We start from the raw sequence: 20577 nt of genomic DNA, 5'->3' as shown, positions 1-20577 counted from the left end.
AAAAAAAACAATCAACACCAGTAATCCAGCTTTAAGCGCAAAAAAAAAAAAAGAGAAGGGAAGTGGTAACAAATATCAGTCACATGACTGTATACAGTCTGGCCAATGATAAACACTCAGTGTAAGCACCAATTTCCAAACTATAGAAAAAAATATATAGATAGATTATGTATGATAATATAATATATAATATTTTTAATCTTACAGTTCAAACTACAATCCGGCCTCTAGTTCATAAATGCCAGAGGAGAACTGGCCCCCGACTGAGCCTGGGTTCTCCCAAAGATTTTTTTTTTTTCTCCATTAGGTCACTTGATGGAGTTTTAGGACACCATTAGGTCACTTGATGGAGTTTTTCTCAGTTGGGGATATTTTGGGGATATTTAATTTTATTCTATCAATCAATAAATTCCACTAGAAACAAACCTTGTTGTATTATTTTAATTTAATACTGTGAAGCTGCTTTGATACAATCTGTATTGTGAAAAGCGCTATACAAATATACTTGACTTGATAATATGTTATATTACATTTGTTAATAATTCTAATAAGCTACTATAGGACAATACATCTAACAATTAGGCTTACAATATTTGTAAGATGATTCTCATTGTCGTGATACAGCTGCCAGCAATGCAAGACTTACAGCGCCACCTTGTGACATGTACGTTTTTTACATAGCTACTGGCTCATTGTTTTATGAGAACATAAAAATGATCCGAACTTAAAAGTTACATACCTGGATTAATTCGGTTCGGTAGTATAGATAAAAGCACCCCCCGCAATGACAATTGATTGGTTGGGTCCTTACATGCGCTTCGTGGGGCACACACACACACACACACACACACACACGCAAGGTATCTCGCTCCCTCTCTCTGCCGTGCGCGCGCTCTTGCTCGCTCGCTCTAGGTTCCGGGAGATTTTAACTGATTTGCGGGCATCAGGGAGCCGCTATCGACATGCGGGAGACTCCCGGAACTTCCGGGAGACTTGGGATGTCTGCATTACGATGTGTTTACGACGTGGTTGCCAATCCAAAATAATTAAGGAGTTGTGAGTTGTTACATGAACATACATGATCAGTTTCCTCCATAGCCTACTCTCCTTTGCGATTCATTGCTGTATGGTATTAGGCTTAACTTACTTAACTTGCCGTGTTTTGGTCTGAGGTCAGTATTGTCAAAGACTGTTTCTGTCGTTTTTTTTTTTAATTAAAAGCTGCTATATTAGTTAACTTTTAAGTTGATATAATCTACATAAGGGAAATAATCCCTTCAATGTTGTTTACAGAAGACAATAAGGAACATAATATGCATTTCTGCCTAGACTATCTGCACTTACATGAAGAAAGAACTACAAACAAGTCTAGGGAAACGTTATAGACTAGACACTAGACTCGAGTATTTCAAACTGACAATGGCCTTTTCTACGCATGCGTAGAAGGACGGATCGTGCAGGTGGAACGGATCGTGTACCGACAATGCTTTTGATCAGTTTTTTGACATACGTACGTCAGCATGACATCAGAGCAAGTCGGACCGCACTCGGACACATTTTTAACCGGCATGCATCTCGCGGTGATCGGTTCTGATTTTGCTCATCTCAAACAAGCCTATTCATATTTATAATTAAGCAGTCACTACGACAGAAGTGGGACTCGTAAATTCACGCTGTGCGGTGGCTGAGGCGTCAGAACCTCGGAAGTTGAACTAAACCGTTTGTCAAGAGAGAAGTGTAGTAGGCTAATGAACATGTAGAAACAAAAAGAGAAAAACGTAAAGAGTGAGGTGACATAAGGTCACTTACGGTCACTGAGTCACGTACACACAAACATGAAGAAAGTAACCCAACTCCTCTAGCTGTCAACTGACAGCTACAATTCCTTACTTCATTAACTACTTGTGCTTGTCTTGTCTACATATTCATACGTCCAAACCTATACCTGTGAGCTGACATAGTCCTAAATACAATGAAAAACAGTTTGTGTTTTTTCTTCTGTAGCCTGTCACTTATAGGCTATACTCACAGCTCCCTCTATCTCTCCATTACTGATCTGCCCATGCACTTGACCAAATATAAACTTCATGATTCTTGGCAGACAGACAGATTTCAGCAGGGAGGAGTCTCGTGCTTTTAGGCCAGGACAGACCAAAGGACAAACAGACAGAGGTGTAGAAAGAGAAAGTGGCAAACAAGTGAGGAACAAAGAACAAAAACACCTGACCACCCTCTTTGAAAGACGAGAACGTAAGTGTCCTTTGCATTAGATGTATCGTTTTAGCTGCTTTGTAATGTTGCCATTAAATATTAACAGTATTGGAGGAGCATTTCATTCTTTTAACAGCAGTAAAGCAACACATGACCCACGGCTGAGAGCTTGTTTGTCCTTGTGCACGGGACATGAGGCTGATCGAAATAATCGAATCTAAATGTATGACATTTTTTTCATTTAATGCTACATATGAAAAGTTTTAAGGGGAGTTAAGATATCAAATAGCATTCAGTGATGAAGGACAGGAAAAACTGCAGAGGTTTTAAAAGGGACGAGATAAGCAACAGGCCGCAGCCATGTGAAACTATCTAAAAGTATTTATTTAATTAATTCACTCCTCATTAATTTTAGACAGCATTGTAGAAGAACATTTTTGTAACATTCTCTTCTAATTGTATAAAGAGACCATACAAAGTTTACATGAATGTAATGGATATTCATGTCAGGTTTGGTCATTATTTGACCTTAGACTTTTTCCATCAGCTTCGCTTTTACTGCTGTTATAAATGCGCTAACATTTTTTGCCGTGCTTCCGTTTTCAACTTTTTGATGAGGGCTCTATAAAGATTTATGTTAACAAATATCACTGAGACTGAAGCCATTTTCACACTATGATTTTGGCCACGACTGTTGACATTTCATGGTTTTGTGAACAAGTACAAAATTGTTACATTTGACTTTTGCCCAACTTCTTTAGCATAAAATAATCTTTATCACTTTTTTATCTGTAATATTGTGAATGTTTTATACTATATATAAAAAGTTAAGAAATGAATACTTCTATCCAGCAAGGATACATTAAATTGACTTACCCCAAGTGACAGTACATTCAAGACAACATTCGTTCATCATGTTACAAAAGATTTCAGTTTCAAATAAGTGCTGTTCTTTTGAACTTTCTATTTATCAAGGAATCTTGGGGGGAAAAAATGGATCACAGTTTCCAAAAGAAAAAAAATGATTAAGCAGCACAACTGTTTTCAACATTGTTAATAATAAGAAAATGTTTGCCACAATGCATATATGCATTTGAAAAATAGTGCGATCATCAACATTAAACAAACATCATATAAAGTGAAGTGCCTAATGTTACTGAATGAAACGTCGACCCAGGACGAGTTATGGGACTGTGCAAGCATTAGGGGTGTTGATAGACTTGATCTACTCCATCTATCGTTCTGAATCCAAACTAGATGGTAGTCTTTTACAAAAACGCTGGCGGGGAAAGAGTACATACAGCCTAACTAGAAAACATGCATTTTAAAGTGTAACAATATTTCAAAACATTACTGTTTTTCCTTCATTTTGAATCAAATAAGTGCAGTTTATAAGGCATAAAATACATTACCGACACCGAGATTGATATCTTCTCTGTAAGTATAAAAAAAATGAAGTCTTGCTTACTGTCTTTGCTTCAGAAATGGCGATGTCACCCACTGCTATGGTGGCCCGTCGGGCTCTCGCGGCTGCGTCGCAAGGGAGCCACGAAGGAGGAGGTTTGAGATGGCTCATGTGTTATATTAATCTTTATCTATAAATAAAAATAAAGTCATTTCAGGTCATTAAATTCCACACGGAAGTCAGAAATACTGACACAAAATCAGATCATATTATTAAAACAAAAACATTGCACAATATTCAGTGATCATTTTGTTAAATTCTGCTCATCAACAGTAAATGAGATTAATGATTTGAATCAAACACAGCAAGGACCTGGAAGATCCTGTCCTTCGTATTGGCCCTGCCAGGTGTGGGTGTCTGCATGGCAAACGCTTACATGAAGATGCAGGCCCATTCCCATGATACCCCGGAGTTTGTGCCATACCCACACCTCCGCATTCGAACCAAGGTGCCTATATTCTTGTTTTTAGTTTTTTTCAAAGTATGCATGATGTGACTTCTCTCTGATCCCTGTACTGACTAAATAAAATGTTGATGCCTTCAACGGCATATCATAATTCTTTTTCAAATAGCATCATCTTTCTTTCTCAGCCATGGCCCTGGGGTGATGGGAATCACTCCCTCTTCCACAACTCTCATACAAACGCTCTGCCCACCGGCTACGAGGAATCTCACCACTGAGTGCGACGGAACTGTCGGTCACAGATGCCAATCAACAGAGTCTCCATTCAGCAGCGACGACGGACACGCTTTTAACATTTTAAACAGAAATAAACAACTGTTTTTACATGAATTCATTGTATGCACCTCTATAAGAAAAGTATCTGGTCACTCCAAATAAATGGTAAAAAGTATTTCAGTTAGTTTTCTTTAAAACTGCTATCAGATTTGTCATTAGAGCGATCTTTTATTTGTTTCCAAAACGTTTTACTCAATGCTGCTAAGGAGAAGCTACACAGACAGCCCAAATAAAGTCTGGGACTAAAAAAAAAAAAAAAAAATGAAAAAAATGCTCAAAATCCAAATGAATGAATCAGATTTAAATTCTTGAAGAAGACATTGTAGACAACATTAATGCAGAGCTCATTTATTGAGAACCATCCTCTGCCTTCCCCAACATTTGGCCATTTCCACGATTCAATTTCTCATATATACAGAGAAAAAAAAAAAGAAAAAAGATAGCATTCCAACAAACATCATATATAATCTAGATTTCTATAAATGAATTGTACAGTGCCATATACAAAAAGAAAAAAATATAGCAAACATAAACAGCTCTTTCTCTATGACATCTTATTCACATAACATACTGTACAAAATCACGTACTATATCTGGATGCACCATGATGAATGTGGTATCAGCACTAAACCCTTTTTTGGCAAAATAAGATAAAATGCAAAAACAAAAAACAACTTCTAAATAAAAAAAGAAGTTGGTCATTCTACTCCATATACAAACATGTCTGGGGGGGGGAAAATGTGAGGACGAAAATATTAGGAATTAGAATGTTCTAAATATTTTTCAAAATATCTTGATAGCTACTTGCTACCTAAAATTTAACATATTTTTACTTATCCCAAATGCCCCAAAAATCCAATGATTCCCAATCCCTTTCTGTATGTTCTGTGTGCATTAAAGCAGCAACTAAATTTGTGTACACAATTTATTACATTCATTTCACTATACACTACTGTGTCCCCTTTAGCTGAGGGCTGTTTTGATGAGGCTTAAGATGTCCTGCCTCAGCCCTTTGGCGCAGTCCGCCTCTCGCGCCAAGCGCAGGAAGCAATCGACAGACAGAGAGGGGTGAATGGGTGCAGAATGGAGCCCCTGAGGTCGCAGTAGTATAGCTAGACAGGCTTGGCCCAGTCGCAGGTAAGAGTAGCGCTGTGAGAACCAGTACACTTGTGGCAACAGAGACCTCAGCCAAGTTCCCTTAGTGTCACAGTCTGAAGAATATGATGACGATGGAACCGGTTTGGAACTCTGAGAGGGTTTGGAATCTTGTTTGAAACACTTTGACACTTCAGTTTTAGTCAAATGTGCTGATCCTTCAGGACCCTTGCAGACTGAGCCCACATCCATTCTGCTGGTCGTTGTAGTGTTATCATTTGAACAGCAACGTTTGCTCAGGCTTCTTAGGACAGAATAGAGAAGACCAACACACAGGTCCTCAGCTGCCCTTTGTAAACCAGGTACTAAAAACCTACAAGCCCCACTCATCATTTCAGCAAATGGGGTTTTCTGGAATTCCTTCTCTTCTGCCAAGCATGAATTAAACTCGTCCTGTGGTCTACCCAGCCCACCAGAGACTAGAGAGGCCAAAACAAGACAATTTGTCTCTTGCTTTGACACGTGGTCTTTGTTTCCATCCGTCAAACGACATCCGTGCAGGTAGTGGAGAACTGGTAAGAGCATCCCACTGTTTACATCCTTGATCCGGATGGCTTCACCTTCAGCTTTCTGAGCCTCCCCAAACCCTCCCATCAAAAGGGCTCTGAAATACTCAGACCCGACGTCATTGGCTTCCTCTTCCCCAGTGACAGCCTTATGATTGGCTAGGAGAAGGGTTCCATCATCAAGAAGGAAAGATATGTCATGAGTTGCTTTTAGGTAGGGGCATGATTGGCTCTGTTGCGGTTGGGACTTATCTAGAACTTGGGTTGTTTCCATTCTGGAATCTATGTTACAATTCTTTCCGTCCTCCTTGGAAACTGACAGCAGATTGGAGAGGCAGCCAATCAGAAGAGAGACGTAAAGGAATTTAAATCTCAAAGAGGACACTTGCTCAAGAGGATGCAACCAGCCGGCAAGAAATGTCCTACATTTGTCAGACTGTCCATCTTCAATATCATCATCATCACTGTTACAGCCAATCAGTTCAAGAGCTGCAGCCAGCCCACCACTATCCAGCAACAGCTTCTTCAAAAGAACTCTGTTGCTGAAAAAGGAAAAAAGGAGGTTGTCAAATTAACAACATGGGTCAAGGGTGTAAAGATACCAAATAAACTTCATACACCTCTTACATGATGAACAGGTTTTTAATTTCTGTATTAAAATTTGGTATTCAAAATTCAGTTAAAATGTAAATTTTTCTTTTTTAAATAATAGTTCAACAATGGAATTCCTTGTTACCCAATATTACGCCAAGAATTGTCTACCGATCAGAGAAACCAAACTAGAAAATCACACCAAAAGATCCTTTAGCCTATGAAGCATGACGAGTGACTCAGAGTCAGTTGTCAGTACACCTACACGTACAACAAACATAAAATATATTTTTTCTATCTACATAGTCAACATCTTTAAATCAATATTTCTCAATCGTTGTTATTTTGACTGTCATTCACAGTGCTTCATTAAGTTCTTTCCCTCATTAAAGCTGTTAAGTACAGTCTTGTAGTTTTGTCTAACTTTCTAATGCTTCAAATGAAAGTCTGTAATCTTTTGATGCACCTTTTAGCAGTTTGGTTTGGTTTAAACTAGGGCTGTCAAAAGATTAATCGCGATTAATCGCATCCAAAATAAAAGTTTGTGTTTACATAATATATGTGTGTGTACTGTGTATAATTATTTTGTATATATAAATACACACACATGCATGTATATATTTAAGAAATATTTGCATACATATACTGTATATATTTATATATAATTTATATTATATATAAATATAATTTTTTATATAAAAATTACACATTTTTCTTAAATATATACAAGCCACAATCCTACTAGCCCTTTATTTAGACTAAAAACCCTTCTCATTAATTTGGCGAGGAACATGTCGTTTTGAGCAGCATTTGCACAACCTGTCATTCTGTAGGCTTTATGCCACTGCGGTAGACACATATTGCAGCATTTAGGCTAACGATTAATTGATCGTTAATTTAAATGACGATCGATCATGGGAGTTTGTGTAAATTGACATCCCTAGTTCTAACCTAGATTTTTGCTGATACACCTATTTGTCATTGACCCACATACATTAGACTATAAAAGGATTCAAAAAATCCTGAAAGGCAATAATAAATCATACCTGTTAATCAGAGGCAGAGAAAGGACACAGTACAGCTTGTCAGATTCGGAGCCTGACAGCATGATATGTGTGAGAACTCCAGAGCCGAATCCAGACTCACTCTGAACCCTCAGGTTACTGAGCAGACACAAACCTGAGGAGCCAGAAAACACATTAGCCTTAAATGAACAGCAGTTTTAAATATAATATGCATCAATACTCTATATTAAAAAGTCTCAAACCTAGTTGTGTGATTTTGCCTCTGACTTTTTCTGATTGTCTGTCTATTCCTCCGTTGCATCCCCCGATCTCCTCTCCTCTCACACACAGTCTTTGTCTGATCAGAGCCACGGCTCCAGTTCTAACCAAAGCCTGCAAGCAGTTTGGGTTGCAGCTGAGCCGCCCTAGCATCCGAAAGCACCGCCCGCTGGGGTCATGGTGCTGGGTGAGGTAGTACAACAGCCCGGAGAAAACGTTTGTGTTGATGAGCGCTGTGCTGGGGTCTGAGGCATGGGAGAAGCGTGACAGGAGCAGAAAAATGGGGGATTCTGGAGCCCAGGCCTCGGGGTGATATGGGTGATGGTAGACTGGGGTTTTAGACATCACAGGGGGGCTCTCCAGGGCGACCACACCATAGCAAGTGGAGGATGCAGAAGAGGTCGAAGACGCACGGAGTCTCTTTCTGGGGGGAGAGGAGATTTGGAGGGGAGATGAGGGGGTGATGGAAGGTTTTGTCACTGAAGACTGTTGCTCAGATTGAGGGGTGGAGGTACAGGAGGGCTGTAAAGAGGAAGGTGACCCTGGTATGTTTCGTGGAGATACTGGAGTGGAGGTGGAGGACAGTCGGACGGGTTTAGAGCGGGTGGAGGGAGAGAAGTGGGGCGGACGCAAGGTCGGGGTTTGGGAGAGCTCGGAGCAAGGTGTAAGTGGTGACGATGAGACGGAGGATTGAGGGCTTCCACCAAAGACATCAGATCCAGCAGGAGATTCAGTCAGCTCACCCTCAGACGAGATCAGACCCTCAGATACCAGCCAAGACCTGGAGGAAGGAAAACACACAGATGAAACTGTATAGCAACATACAAGCTATACATTTCATATAACACAAATATCAATGTGAATAACAGACATTTATCATATCACTTAGGGTCAAACTGCCAAGTGTAAAAATTATATGGTGGGCATGTTCATAGTTGCAAAATTGCTTCTATCATTTTGTACTCCCTGATTTTGTTAACATGACTTCTTATATTAAACTAACACTTTTAAACTACAATTGTGTTAATAATATGGCTAGAAGAAAAAAAACACAACAAGATAACAATCCACTAACAAAGTTTTTGAAGAAGAAAAATGCTCAAATCTAGAATATATAAAAAGTTTGGCCTGATTGTGCCCTCTCATCAACTAAAATATGTTCATTTAATAATTTTGTAAACTAAAATAAGATGCCATTTTATTCAGAAAAGAATAACTAATATTAACTGAAAAATTTGCCCGAGTCGTCACAATGCCAATTGTGAAAATATGGTATGATTGGGATGTTCATGTGTAAAATTTCAATCAACATTGCATCCATGATTTCACACTCTCTGATTTTGGTCATCCAGTAGTCAATGAAATCACTGACAAAAATGTTTGATGATCACAGTAATGATCATACGCTTTTAAATTTTGTTGATGCCTCATAGGAAAGTGAGGTATGAAGGGCATTTTCATTTGCGCAAAACTTTCATCATTATTACATCCATGATTTTGTGCTCTCTGCTTTTGGTAAAGTTATGAAGAACTGACCTGAGGCTGAGGAAGCTGGAGGATCCTGACGTCTGATCTTTACTCACATCTTCCTTCTTGTTCCCTTCAAGGGCTGAGAAGTCAAACGAGTCAAAACACGTGGTCATCAGTTCAGAGCATGGAAAGCTAGAAGACAGGCTGGTGTCCATCTTTCCTGCGGTCAGTTCTTCTCCTTGAGCAAGCTCCACCAACCGTTTGATCAGCAGCGGCACCAACCCAAGCTCCTGCAGCTGTTCAAGAGCCGATTCATCGTAGACGAAGTCCACACAAGCTAGAAAGGCGAAACGAGTGAGCGGATGGTTTTGATGGGTGGATAAAAAGCTGATCAGCACCTCCAGTCCCCCGCTCTCCTTTATTTTAGCCCTGTTCACAGCCTCTCTGCAGCACAGGCACAGGGCCTTGAAGAACACACCCGATTTCAGAGGATCCTTCTTCACCTCCTCTGCGAACTTCTGAATGACTCCCAGTGAACCGACCAGTGGCCTCAGGCAGCCTTGAGAGCACAAGTTAGCCAGAATCTTCAAAGCTAGCTCTTCCAAAGGCCGACCACATTCTCCTGAGGCGAGGACTCCCAGCTGAGTCAACGCGCCGGACCTGGAAATCTCCCTGGCGCACTCCGCACTGCAACCTCTGGTGAGCTCATGAAGGGCACGAAGAGAAGCTCGTCTCAGGCCTAAAGGGTACTCTGGAGCAATGAACAAAGCAAGAGATGGAAGAGCCCCTTGTGAAAGCAGCAGGAGTCGGTTTGCCGGCGTGTCCGAAAGGTAGATGAGCGCCCGGGCGGCAGATTGGAGACATTCCACCTTAGGAGCGCAGAGTTCAGGGGTTGGAGGAAGTGAAGAGGGAGAGGATGGAGGTGGAGAGAGAGACAGACAGAGCAGGAGAAGTGGAACACCACCTAAGAGAGAGAGAGAGAGAAATATAATGATTATATGGCTCAGAGAAGTTCTTGGAAACAGTTCTAAGAAATAACAGTTAAAAACCATGCATGCTCTGTTGCACATAACACAGGAAACATTAATGCATATATAAGAAAGAATATTTGGCTCAGCTTGAAAGAAGCTGTTTGTGGCCTAAATATCCTTTCAGACATGAAAAACCGACTTTAAATTTAAAGGGAAAAACTATGCAAAGCTTAATACTGCATATCAGATTACTGATCAGCACTGTTTGCCTGTTGTGAGAGAGACAGAACATATAATGATTTCATGGCTCAGAATGCTTTACAATCTGTGACTATATAATAATGGAGTAAAATATATATATATATATATATATATATATATATATATATATATATATATATATATATATATATATATATATATATATATATTTACTATTATATTTGTATAACCTCAGGAGATTCTGGGACTAACCTGCAGAGTGGACCTCAGCAGAACCCTCCGGGTCCATGGCGAGATTTCCCAGAGCTCGTGCTGCTCGATTTTGCAACGTCTCCACAGAGACATTCCTCTTGAGAACATCCACTACAAAAATAAAACATGAGTGAGCAGACCACAAAAAAAAATGTACACTCACAATGACAGTGATCTACAGAAACAAAGTGACCTGAAGTCACATGACATGAGAGAGAGTGACCCCTGGCAACAGGACTTGGGCGTGTCCAGTGACACAATTACGATGAGAAAAGTAAAATTTCAGTGAAAGGTTCTTAAAAGAACCATTTTTTAGTGTGAAGAACTTTTTAATTAATATCATATTAATAATGTATTTTTTCTATTGTGTTATATATCTGAGTGAAACAGCTTTGTGGCATTTGATTCTGTCCATTGGGAATTGATTGGATCGATTAAAGAGTTCATATGATGCTATTATACCATGGGCTGTTTAAATACTCGATTCTGATTGGCTGGAAGGTGTGCAGTAAAACCGTTTAATGCACAGGTAGTTCCAGTCAGTTTGATTACAGTTCGAAATTAATCCGCTACATTGGTAACCATAGTAACACAGATACACTTGCAAGCAGAGTGAGAGACGCATATGAAAACGTTTAGGTAGGCTAAATGGATGATTTTTGAATATCGTTTAATTTGTATCAGTGTTGCCTGTCATTCATAAATAATTGTAATAAATCCATTAAAGAATCATTAAGTTAGCTATATGCTTAAGCAACGAGGGGACTGTAGCTGCTAGACTTTAAAGAAGAGATCGACGCACACAGGTAGGCTAACGTTAACTCGCGCACGCATCTCTCTCTCTCTCTGTTCCTTCTCCTTCAGTTCTCTGTCTCTCTCTTTTAATAATGAATTTAAATAAATGTGAATTCATTCAAATAAAAGCAATCTGATGGCTCTACTTTATTTAAAGCGGACGGAGTGCAAGAACTGACGAGCCTTAACTTAAGAAATAACCGTCATTTTTACACGTCTGTTAAAAATATACACTGTAAACATCAGTTACAGCTTTAACTTATTTTTAACTTGGCAAATAACCAAGGTATAAGCGGGATAATCCACGGCTAGCCATGCATTAAAGAATTTTAATGCACTTCGTAGAGGCAACCACCCTCCGCTTCGCGTCGGGTGGTTCTTCGCCTCTACGTCGTGCATTAAAATCCTTTAATGCATGGCTAGCCGTGGATTATCCCTTACTTATAAAAGTTCATTATTTTGATTAACTAGAAATAGAATAGGTTAACATACTTTCAAAAAACACATTATTGCAGCTCCTCTATTCCCCATCTGTCTGAAACACGCTGATTTCTACAAAGCTCAGAGTGATCTGATTGGCCAGCTGACCCACTGCGCTGTGACTGGCCAAACACCTCAAGCGTGTGTCAGAAGTGTAACGCCCTATACCATAATCGCGAGCTTCAGCCTCCAAGGCTTCTAAAGCATTTGCAAACAAACAGTTATTAACAATGTTGTCGGTTTTACCGTATCAGAACCAACTTTGCAAGCACAACTTGATCTGAATGTTTCACAGTGGTAAGTAGTCTTTGTATATAAGACTTTTGGTTTATACTGCTAAGAAACAGCTTTATGAATTAATCTTAAACCCTGATTAACCTCTGAATACGGTTTTGCTTTCTCATCTAAACACACAGCGTCTCCACGACATGACAACAATTAGCTGAAACCTCGCCTTCTTTCTTAGTGTAAGCCTTTGGGCGGGCATTATGCTATCATTTCACATTGTGACGTGGACATTTGAGGAAGTAATATCCGGACTTCGACAGAGGCGTTTAAGGCAGGTCTGGATCAGTGTTCTCTTTTAGATGGAATAAATCGCTTTGTGGGAGACTATGAGCTTTGTAACTTTGCAGGTCTTACATTACACACTAAAAGCATCATATGACCCCTTTAAAGATTACGAGGGCAAGTGAATTTAAATAAATAAATAATGATTTGCACAGATAAATCTTTTATAATAAATACTGACTGAAATAAAAAAAATGTAAATTTTTATTTTATGGCCACTTTAAGAAGTTAATGTTCCTGAGGGATTTCACCAACCCATATGTTCCCCCTGAATATATAAAAAAATATGAGTGGAAAATCTTGTCAGATGGTGGTGTGTAACAGGGCACACAAAAAAAAAATCATTTTAGAGATGTAGTTTAACAAATTAACAGAACTGATCTTTAAGAAGCCTTTGGGTGACTTACCAACAACAGATACGCCATCAAGCTTTCTTACCTATTAAAAGAATAAAAAAAAAACATTAATCAGAAAACATTAAACAAAAAATAGAAGCAGTATATAAAATCAATGCATGCTTTAAACATTAGAGCAAAATTCTGTCAATGTCAGCATGTTTCTTACTTCTACCCGTGTGCCTTTTTCAGTGCAGCAGTTGGCCAGTATGCTAAGTGCCAGGTCCAGAAACTTTCTGGAGCTTTCTGGTCTCTTGAGGAGATCCAACAAAGGAGGGAGTCCTCCTCGTGATTGGTAGCGGGCTATCCTGCCGCCACCTCCCTTGATGTGCTGTGTCCGAATGGCCACCAGTGCCCTCCATTGACCAGCTCTGAGTCTCTTATCTGCATCCCTGGCTTTGTCTCCTCCAGTGATGAACTTATTGTCTGCTCCTGTTAGTCCACTGCTGGGACTGTCTGCTAATGTGCTTGTTTTAGACAGCTGAGACAAACACCATGTCAGAGAGGATTCTGGGAGAGTGGCGGCTGCCTCAGAGATGCCGTTTAAACTTTTTGAATTTAGTTTAATTCCTTGTTCTGAGGATGTAGACATGATGAACCAGGAGTCCAGAACCACCTCCCCACCGCCACCCCTCTTTTGAAACTCAATTATTTAATCTTCTCAATATTTAAGGTAAAATATTTGAGTGCCTTTAAATAAGTTTGCTACGATGCCAAACACATTTCTAGAATAAAATAAATAAATAAAAATTAACTAAAACAACACAGAAACTAATACAAAATGATTCTATGACCAGAACATTTCATCAACAGAGAAACAAACATTTGAAAACTACAACTACCATGTTCACCAATCAAAGCAAGCCCAAAGCAATGACTTCTGGGAAAAGAAGTCTTTTAACCGTGCGATATATTTCATAACGGCCTACAGTGGGTGGTAGGCCACAAAAAAATAAAAAACATTGACAGTGCTGCCTGAGAGTAATCTATTTGGGTGTATTTTGATGTTTCGATGAAGAGTGAGAAGGCTTCGTTAACTGTTCATCTTACTCACGTCAAGTTTCCTACGCGCTACAAAGCGCAATCTCCTCAGATTTGCACAGGCGCCATCTTTTAGCAGAGCGACAAACAGGAGGGTTTTCAGAAAGGGAGGGGCATTTGCAGACTCGACCTAATGAAAGCATTTGGGAGTTGTAGTTTCAGAACATCTCAATTAATGTCTTTTTTTAATAATACTTGAGATAACGGAAAAATAAAAACGGTATAAATTCATAAATGCAGATACTAGTTTGTTTTTGATAAGGAACAAAACAGGCCGTGCGTTTTGACGTTCTAGCTTGCGGGAGAAAGACTTGGCATGAAAAACAATAGCATGCATTTCCCACAAATCCTGCATCACACGCGATGTTCATTTCCGGAAAAAAATACAACAACACCCTGTCCAGCGCTGTCTGGTGCAAACGAGGTCGTTGTTATTATCATCGCTGTTGTCGACGCTCGAAAAAAACGCATCGCTGGAGTTGTTAAAATCCACGATTAGTCGCCATAACGTTTGACGATTTAAATACAAATAAATGCAACATGGAGGTCATTGAGTCAATTGTCACAGACGCCATTGAGGTGGAGGATTTAACAACTACGGTTACGACTTTGGAGAGCGAAAAGTCAAAAGCAGGTGAGATATGTAAGTCGGTCAATGAAGTAGTGTGCAGTCTGTGCATCGCCACAGCGAGGAGGACACGATGAGCCTGATGGAGGAGAGGCTGATTGGCCCTCACGCAAGTTTAAGTTTCTTAGGAGAGTTTCAGACCTTCGAAACAATAGATTTATTATGGTATATTTTAAACTAACAACCTCGTTTTCTAGAATGTAATATTGTAATTGATTATTTTTGTAATATGAATAAAAATCTCTGAACATGCAGTAATGTACATTTAATAAAATTATATATGTATATATGTTTTATTTGATCACATATATTGTGATATGTCCTCATTCTTTAATTATTCAAAATAATTTTATGCACACATCTAGAAACTTTAAGCAGAAGCTCGATCAGATAAATGTATTGAATACTCTTTCCCCAAAAGGTCTTAATTCATAGTTTGATCTCAAACCTTTTTTTTTTAATTGCTATTTTTTTGTGTATACTGGTGACATTTTGTAGTCTGTTTTTCTGTTCATTGTTGTTTTTTTGTTTTTGTTGAAGTTATTCCCCCGGTTTCACAGACAAGGCTTAAGCTAGGCCCCAACTAAAATGCATGTTTGAGCTGTTTTAACTAAAAGCAATTTGCACTGGCATATCTTAACATGTCAGTGCCATCGTTCGGTCTCAAGATGTCAGTAATGTTTTTTAATTTTTTTATAAGGCACATTTAAAAAGCTACTTAAACGCTCTAATTGAACTAAGGCCTAATCCTGGCTTAATCTAAGAACTGTACTGTGAAACCAGGAAAAAAAATTCCGCTTACTGGATGATTGGGTAATTAGTTGAATTATTATTAGGCCAGGTGTGATGCTCATGCTGATATAAATTGTACATTTCAATTCACTTTTATGTGTATAACGCTTATCACAATACAATATAATACATATTGTTTCAAAGCAGCTTTACAGAAGGTGCATGTGTCTACATTACGATTTAAAAGTGATCTGTTATCAGAGATGTACATATACAAATCATGCAGTTAGCTAACAATGTATTAATTTACACAATGTATTAATTTAAGACAGAAACGGTGAGCTCATTAAAGTAAAGAATACATGTTGTTAACAAATTATTAGGACTTTACTATGTGTACCTTTCTGTGTACTTGTTGTTTGCCAGACGAAGACCTTTGGGTCGAAACCTTGTATATTTGATAAATTAATTTGAATAAATTACATTTCCTTCCAATCCTAAATATTTGGTTCAATTCTTGTTCTGAAATAACTGTAACATTTTTGTTTTATTCAGAGTTTGTGTGGACAATACAAGCCACATGGCATCTGGTCCACGTTCGTTTGGACATGGACCCAGAGTTTGATCAGCCTGTGTGCAAAAAGAAGAAGCTGTGGGAGACTGTGGCCGAGAGGGTGACCGCAAAGCTACGAGCCGAAGAAAGCACAGATGTTTCAGTCAAAGCCTTCGAATGTGACCTGAAGTGGAGAAACATGCTAGCGACGTACCGCAAAAATGCGGAGCGAGCCAAAAGACTGGGAACCAGTAGTGTTCACTGGGAGTTCTTCAAGGAGATGCATGAAGTGCTGGGAAGGAGCTACGAGGAGGTTGAGGCTCAGCGCAAGGCAAAGCTTAACGGCACTAAACTGGGCAAGGCCATAGCCAGTAAACGATTTACCCCAATTCTGCCCACACCCACAGCTACAGCATCACAGTTACCCAACGCCAGGCCTCCTCAGGATTTGCTGCAGTTGTACCTGGAGCTGCAGGAGAGGAAACTGAACATGTGGGCTCAGCAGAAAGCTCTGGAAGAGAGGAAGATTGAGGCCATCAATAATCTGGCACGGGCCATTACTTGTCTGTCCCAGAACAATTCCATGCAAATACCCAAAGAGTGTGTTGCGTCGGGCACCCCTTCTACCCAGCAATAGGAATTAATCATGTTTTTGTTATCGTCTTTTCATATAAACAATTAGATTTTTATTTTTAGAGAAATGCCTGATATGTTGAACCTTTTTCAGAGAAATTAGTGACTTGAATTGAAGAGTAACTTGTTAAAAGTGTGCTTGGTTTTCCTTTCCTCCAATAATTGTAAAATATTACAGAGCAGTTTAAATTGTTGCATTCATGTAAAAAAAAAGTAAAGACAAGTTGTACATTGTATTTATGTGTTTTAATAAAAATCATACATCATGTGTTTATCAAAATGTTTCTGCAAGCCTTTTTTTAAACCACCAAATATCCATTAATTACATATTTACAGAGTTCCAGTATGAAATTTTGCAGGTCTATATCAGAGCTTTAAAGGGTTAGTTCACCCCAAAATGAAAGTTCTGTAATTTACTAACCCTCAAGTCATTCCAAACTTATGAGACTCTCGTTCATGTTGAAAACACAAATAAAGAGATTTCCGTCCCCCATTGAAATTCCAGGTAACCAAAACTTTGATGGTTCAAAAAGTTTATAAAGACACCAGAAAAGAAATCTATATTAATTTAGCGATTTATCCCACATATTCTGAAGAAACAAGATCACTTTATGATGAACAGGTTTAGTTCAGGTTTTTATGTATTTTATTTGTTAGCCTTAAATGAATTATGTTATGTCTCGTGTCTCTTCAGAAAACTTTAAGTCTTCTAGGTCTCTTTGGATTAGGTTTACAATTGTTACGTTGGACATCTGATGCATGGTTGCATATACTTTTTTAATGCATAGACAAAAATTAAGAGAGAATATTAAAAATATCTTCATATGTGTTCTGATGGTGAATTAAAGTCACAGGTTTGAAATGAAATAACGGTGAGTAAATTATGATAGATTTTATTTTTGGATGAACTATCCCTTTAAATATGCAAATTTTGACAACAAGGTCAAAATCTTATTGTGTTCCCGCTTCCAATGCACTGTAAAGAAGATTCACTACAGTCTCCCTCATTTTCACCCCTGCAGCATCTTCGTTTACCTCCTCCACATCTTCCGCCGTGCTTCTCTCTACCAGTCCCTTTGTCACGTCCCCCATGTCCAGAAAAACATTGTGTAATATACAAGCGGTCAGAACCACAGCTTTTGCCCTATCGTAGTTCCCCATATCCAAATATCTCAATTTCTGGAATCGCTCTTTAAGGTCCGCCACAACCTGGTTGAATCGGCTTAAATGGGTTCCCACAGATCTGTTGTAGAGGTTTTCCTGTGGGCTTCGACCTGTTGAAAAAGGAGTGAGTATTTGTTCTGTGAGCGGGTATCCAACTCCGGCTATCAGGCAGGTCCCTGGAGGCACCGTCTCGGGGTGTTGCTGAAGCCTTTCAGCTAAAGCACTTCCTCTGCCTCTTTCCGAGCCCTTGCTGATGTGGCAGTAAATGAAGCGGCCCTTGTCATTGCAGACCAACTCCAAGTTCAGCCATGAATCTGGATGTGGTTCGTTCTTAAGTCTCTTGGCTTCTGGAGCCTCACTCTCGCTGTCCGGTTTGCCAGCGGGAAGGCGGATGGGGATGCGTGTGTCGCCCAGCACCCCGAGGACTTGAGGAAGACCTCTCTCTTCCAGACCCTCATTGCGACTCAGCCAGCTGGAGAAAGGAAGCAGATGCTGTAGGGCCTCCTGTCCTACACAGGGAAGCAGAAAACAGCTGTAAACCTGCTGATCCTGAAATATTGATATTATTGGTTTTTTCTCATGGACGACAAATCTTGCTTAACTGGAAGGATTTGGCTGATTAATGCTGTTCCACCCCAGCCAGTATATTTCACATCTACATCATCATCATAATCAAGATTTATAATACTACTACTTTGTCTGTCTATACTTGTACTTTTCAGTGTTCTATTGCCATGTGTTAATTAGTATGTATTTATGCATTTAATTACTTTAATCATTACCCTTCGTAATGTTTATCCCTTTTTCTGCCCCCTAAATGCATCATAAAAAAAAATGTTTCTAGTTTACATTCTAGTACTTAAACTTAAACTTAAAAATGAGAAATGCTGCCTTGGCAACTAGCTTTAAGTTTTTCGTATTTTATTTCTTTCATTTCTACTATGTTCATGATGACTATGATGAATTAATGCTTCTGGATGGTATTTTGTGTATTTTCATTTAAAATTAAGTAAAAAGCCACTATGTGTACTACCCTAAAAAAAAATCTAAATAAATGCTATCCTTCTGTATGTAAATTATTTATCAATAATTTCCTATTCATGTATCTTTTTTTAAACAGATTTTACCCTGTTCTTGCCATGAAAACAGCTGTAGATTCTGAAATGAACTCATCAACTCTTATTAACTCATACCTGTGGGCCACTGAATGAGCCGATCCTTTTGTGCAATCACTTGATCACAGAAAGAAAAGAAGATCCTGTGAATATTTCCCTTCTCTAGGTGGAAACTAGAGGACACACTGCGATAGCTGATGCGTTTGGACAGGAGGGTGAGGGACAGGAGGACAGTGTGAGACAGGGACAGTCGAGCTCTTCCAGACAATCGGTTCTTGCTGTAGCTCTTGTTGGAGCTTTGCAGAAAATTTGTTACATACTGCAAGAAATAACAAGACAACATAATATATAAACCTTTTTTAAATTCCAAGTCCCCATTATTTTTGCAGTTGTTCATGATTTACAGAATAAGGATTAATGATATTGAAATGTTTTAACTCACAATTCTACCCGATAAACTATTTTAGAGCTTGTTAAAATAAAATACCCATGGATCTAAAATACTTGATTAATTTGCATTACTTTTCCAGGTCTTTACAATTAGGCTACCAATATATTCAGGTTTAGGAAGCGACAGGAATCCTGGTTCTTCAATGAAACAAAAAATAAAATAAAATAATAACTTGATTTTAGTTGTTTTGCCTTATTTTATCCATCTAGTCATCTCGACGCCTCCTTGGAAGTTGCTGAGGCCCCCCTGGTTGGGAACCACTGATGGAAATTAAGCATTACAACTGCTCTGTGATATAATATGATGAAAGTGCATGAGACACTTGACCTACCTGTATGGCAGGATTTGCCTCCATCGCTTCAGTAATATGTGAACGCTGCAATGCGCAAACAGACTCTGTCAACCGAGGAGGAGTCTCTGTTTGCGCCTGATCAGGAGGCGCTGAATCCTCCTGTTGAGAGGCTTGCATGGTCTCAGAGGCTGACTGCTCCTGGACCTGGGCCACCAGGTCAGCCTCTATCATTTCTTCCACGGCACGGTCCAGTCGCTGGTCAAGCTCCCAGTGAGACAGTGGCTCCCACTCAGCCTGGATGACGTCCATTATCACCCGTCCTGCGGCTGCCACCTTCTTTTTACGAGCCTCCATCTGAATGCAAGTTTAATCGGATTAATGTGGGAGAAAACGGATGATTTCGGTCAAAGCTAGCCTAGCCAAATAAGTTTGTCTCTTAAACGTTGCTATTACAACAGATTCAATTGAGTAACCGGAGTAAATATCTAAGTTTAAGCAATAATGAGGGTAAAACCAGTTAGATATGCAAGTAGCTAACTTCACCGTGCAGAATTAGCACTAATGTAACGTTAAATTACTAACTGAAGTGGTGGATAGCTTAACTTGCGATTTAGTTAACAGAGAGATTCGACTTTGAAATTCTTAAAACCTAAATTCTTAAATTACTTAGTGGTAAGAATTTGATAAATTACAACCTGAAACCAAAACACGCGGAAGATATTTAAACAGAAAGGTCTTTAAAACAGACGATCCTATATCCATTAGCTTCTGTTGCTGCTACACAGATGGATCTACTGCGCATGCGCAGTCAACGGTGTTTGGTCCTACTTGATATCCCCTTTGGTATTGTTTTTTTTTTTTTT

General features: G+C 39.2%; 4 protein-coding genes across 4 annotated transcripts; 2 read left to right on the top strand and 2 right to left on the bottom strand.

Moving 5' to 3' along the window:
• Window positions 1–841: 841 nt before the first annotated feature.
• cox6a2 (cytochrome c oxidase subunit 6A2) lies at window positions 842–4528 on the top strand. The gene is made up of 5 exons (XM_081387068.1): window positions 842–1056; window positions 2102–2250; window positions 3694–3771; window positions 3982–4124; window positions 4268–4528. Exons 1-5 carry the CDS (start codon window positions 1013–1015, stop codon window positions 4355–4357), a joined length of 504 nt encoding a protein of 167 aa, XP_081243194.1. The 5' UTR covers window positions 842–1012; the 3' UTR covers window positions 4358–4528.
• Window positions 4529–4749: 221 nt separating this feature from the next.
• Window positions 4750–14238, bottom strand: armc5 (armadillo repeat containing 5). The gene is made up of 7 exons (XM_081387053.1): window positions 13275–14238; window positions 13118–13148; window positions 10866–10976; window positions 9487–10384; window positions 7935–8731; window positions 7714–7846; window positions 4750–6618 (listed from the first exon to the last, which is right to left on the bottom strand). The coding sequence occupies exons 1-7, from the start codon at window positions 13695–13697 to the stop codon at window positions 5379–5381; spliced, it is 3633 nt and encodes a 1210-aa protein (XP_081243179.1). The 5' UTR covers window positions 13698–14238; the 3' UTR covers window positions 4750–5378.
• Window positions 14239–14459: 221 nt separating this feature from the next.
• LOC308703511 (uncharacterized protein) lies at window positions 14460–16990 on the top strand. The gene is made up of 2 exons (XM_081387043.1): window positions 14460–14780; window positions 16062–16990. Exons 1-2 carry the CDS (start codon window positions 14687–14689, stop codon window positions 16694–16696), a joined length of 729 nt encoding a protein of 242 aa, XP_081243169.1. The 5' UTR covers window positions 14460–14686; the 3' UTR covers window positions 16697–16990.
• Window positions 16921–20520, bottom strand: LOC308703503 (uncharacterized protein). Its single transcript, XM_081387025.1, has 4 exons — window positions 20410–20520; window positions 19754–20068; window positions 19050–19290; window positions 16921–18365 (listed from the first exon to the last, which is right to left on the bottom strand). The coding sequence occupies exons 2-4, from the start codon at window positions 20066–20068 to the stop codon at window positions 17644–17646; spliced, it is 1278 nt and encodes a 425-aa protein (XP_081243151.1). The 5' UTR covers window positions 20410–20520; the 3' UTR covers window positions 16921–17643.
• Window positions 20521–20577: the final 57 nt, after the last annotated feature.

The sequence above is a fragment of the Scardinius erythrophthalmus genome (assembly GCF_964197995.2).
Source record: "Scardinius erythrophthalmus genome assembly, chromosome: 1".
In the NCBI taxonomy this organism is placed as follows: Eukaryota; Metazoa; Chordata; class Actinopteri; order Cypriniformes; family Leuciscidae; genus Scardinius; species Scardinius erythrophthalmus.
Note: the sequence above shows the minus strand (reverse complement) of the source record. Positions and strands in the feature narration are given on the sequence as shown.

Bases quoted from the DNA above. Each gene is read 5' to 3' on its own strand.
- armc5 (XM_081387053.1), bottom strand. From the start codon at position 13,697: ATGTCTACATCCTCAGAACAAGGAATTAAACTAAATTCAAAAAGTTTA. The intron at 10,977-13,117 runs GTAAGTCACCCA...TTATTTTTGTAG, and splicing joins TGATGGCGTATCTGTTGTTG to TGGATGTTCTCAAGAGGAAT. The intron at 10,385-10,865 runs GTTAGTCCCAGA...TCTCTCTCTTAG, and splicing joins TGCTGAGGTCCACTCTGCAG to GTGGTGTTCCACTTCTCCTG.
- LOC308703503 (XM_081387025.1), bottom strand. From the start codon at position 20,068: ATGGAGGCTCGTAAAAAGAAGGTGGCAGCCGCAGGACGGGTGATAATG. The intron at 19,291-19,753 runs GTAGGTCAAGTG...TATTTCTTGCAG, and splicing joins AGGCAAATCCTGCCATACAG to TATGTAACAAATTTTCTGCA. The intron at 18,366-19,049 runs GTATGAGTTAAT...TTCCCTGTGTAG, and splicing joins GCTCATTCAGTGGCCCACAG to GACAGGAGGCCCTACAGCAT.
- cox6a2 (XM_081387068.1), top strand. From the start codon at position 1,013: ATGTGTTTACGACGTGGTTGCCAATCCAAAATAATTAAGGAGTT. The intron at 2,251-3,693 runs GTAAGTGTCCTT...TCTTTGCTTCAG, and splicing joins CCTCTTTGAAAGACGAGAAC to AAATGGCGATGTCACCCACT. The intron at 3,772-3,981 runs GTTTGAGATGGC...AATCAAACACAG, and splicing joins AGGGAGCCACGAAGGAGGAG to CAAGGACCTGGAAGATCCTG.
- LOC308703511 (XM_081387043.1), top strand. From the start codon at position 14,687: ATGGAGGTCATTGAGTCAATTGTCACAGACGCCATTGAGGTGGAGGAT. The intron at 14,781-16,061 runs GTGAGATATGTA...TGTTTTATTCAG, and splicing joins GAGCGAAAAGTCAAAAGCAG to AGTTTGTGTGGACAATACAA.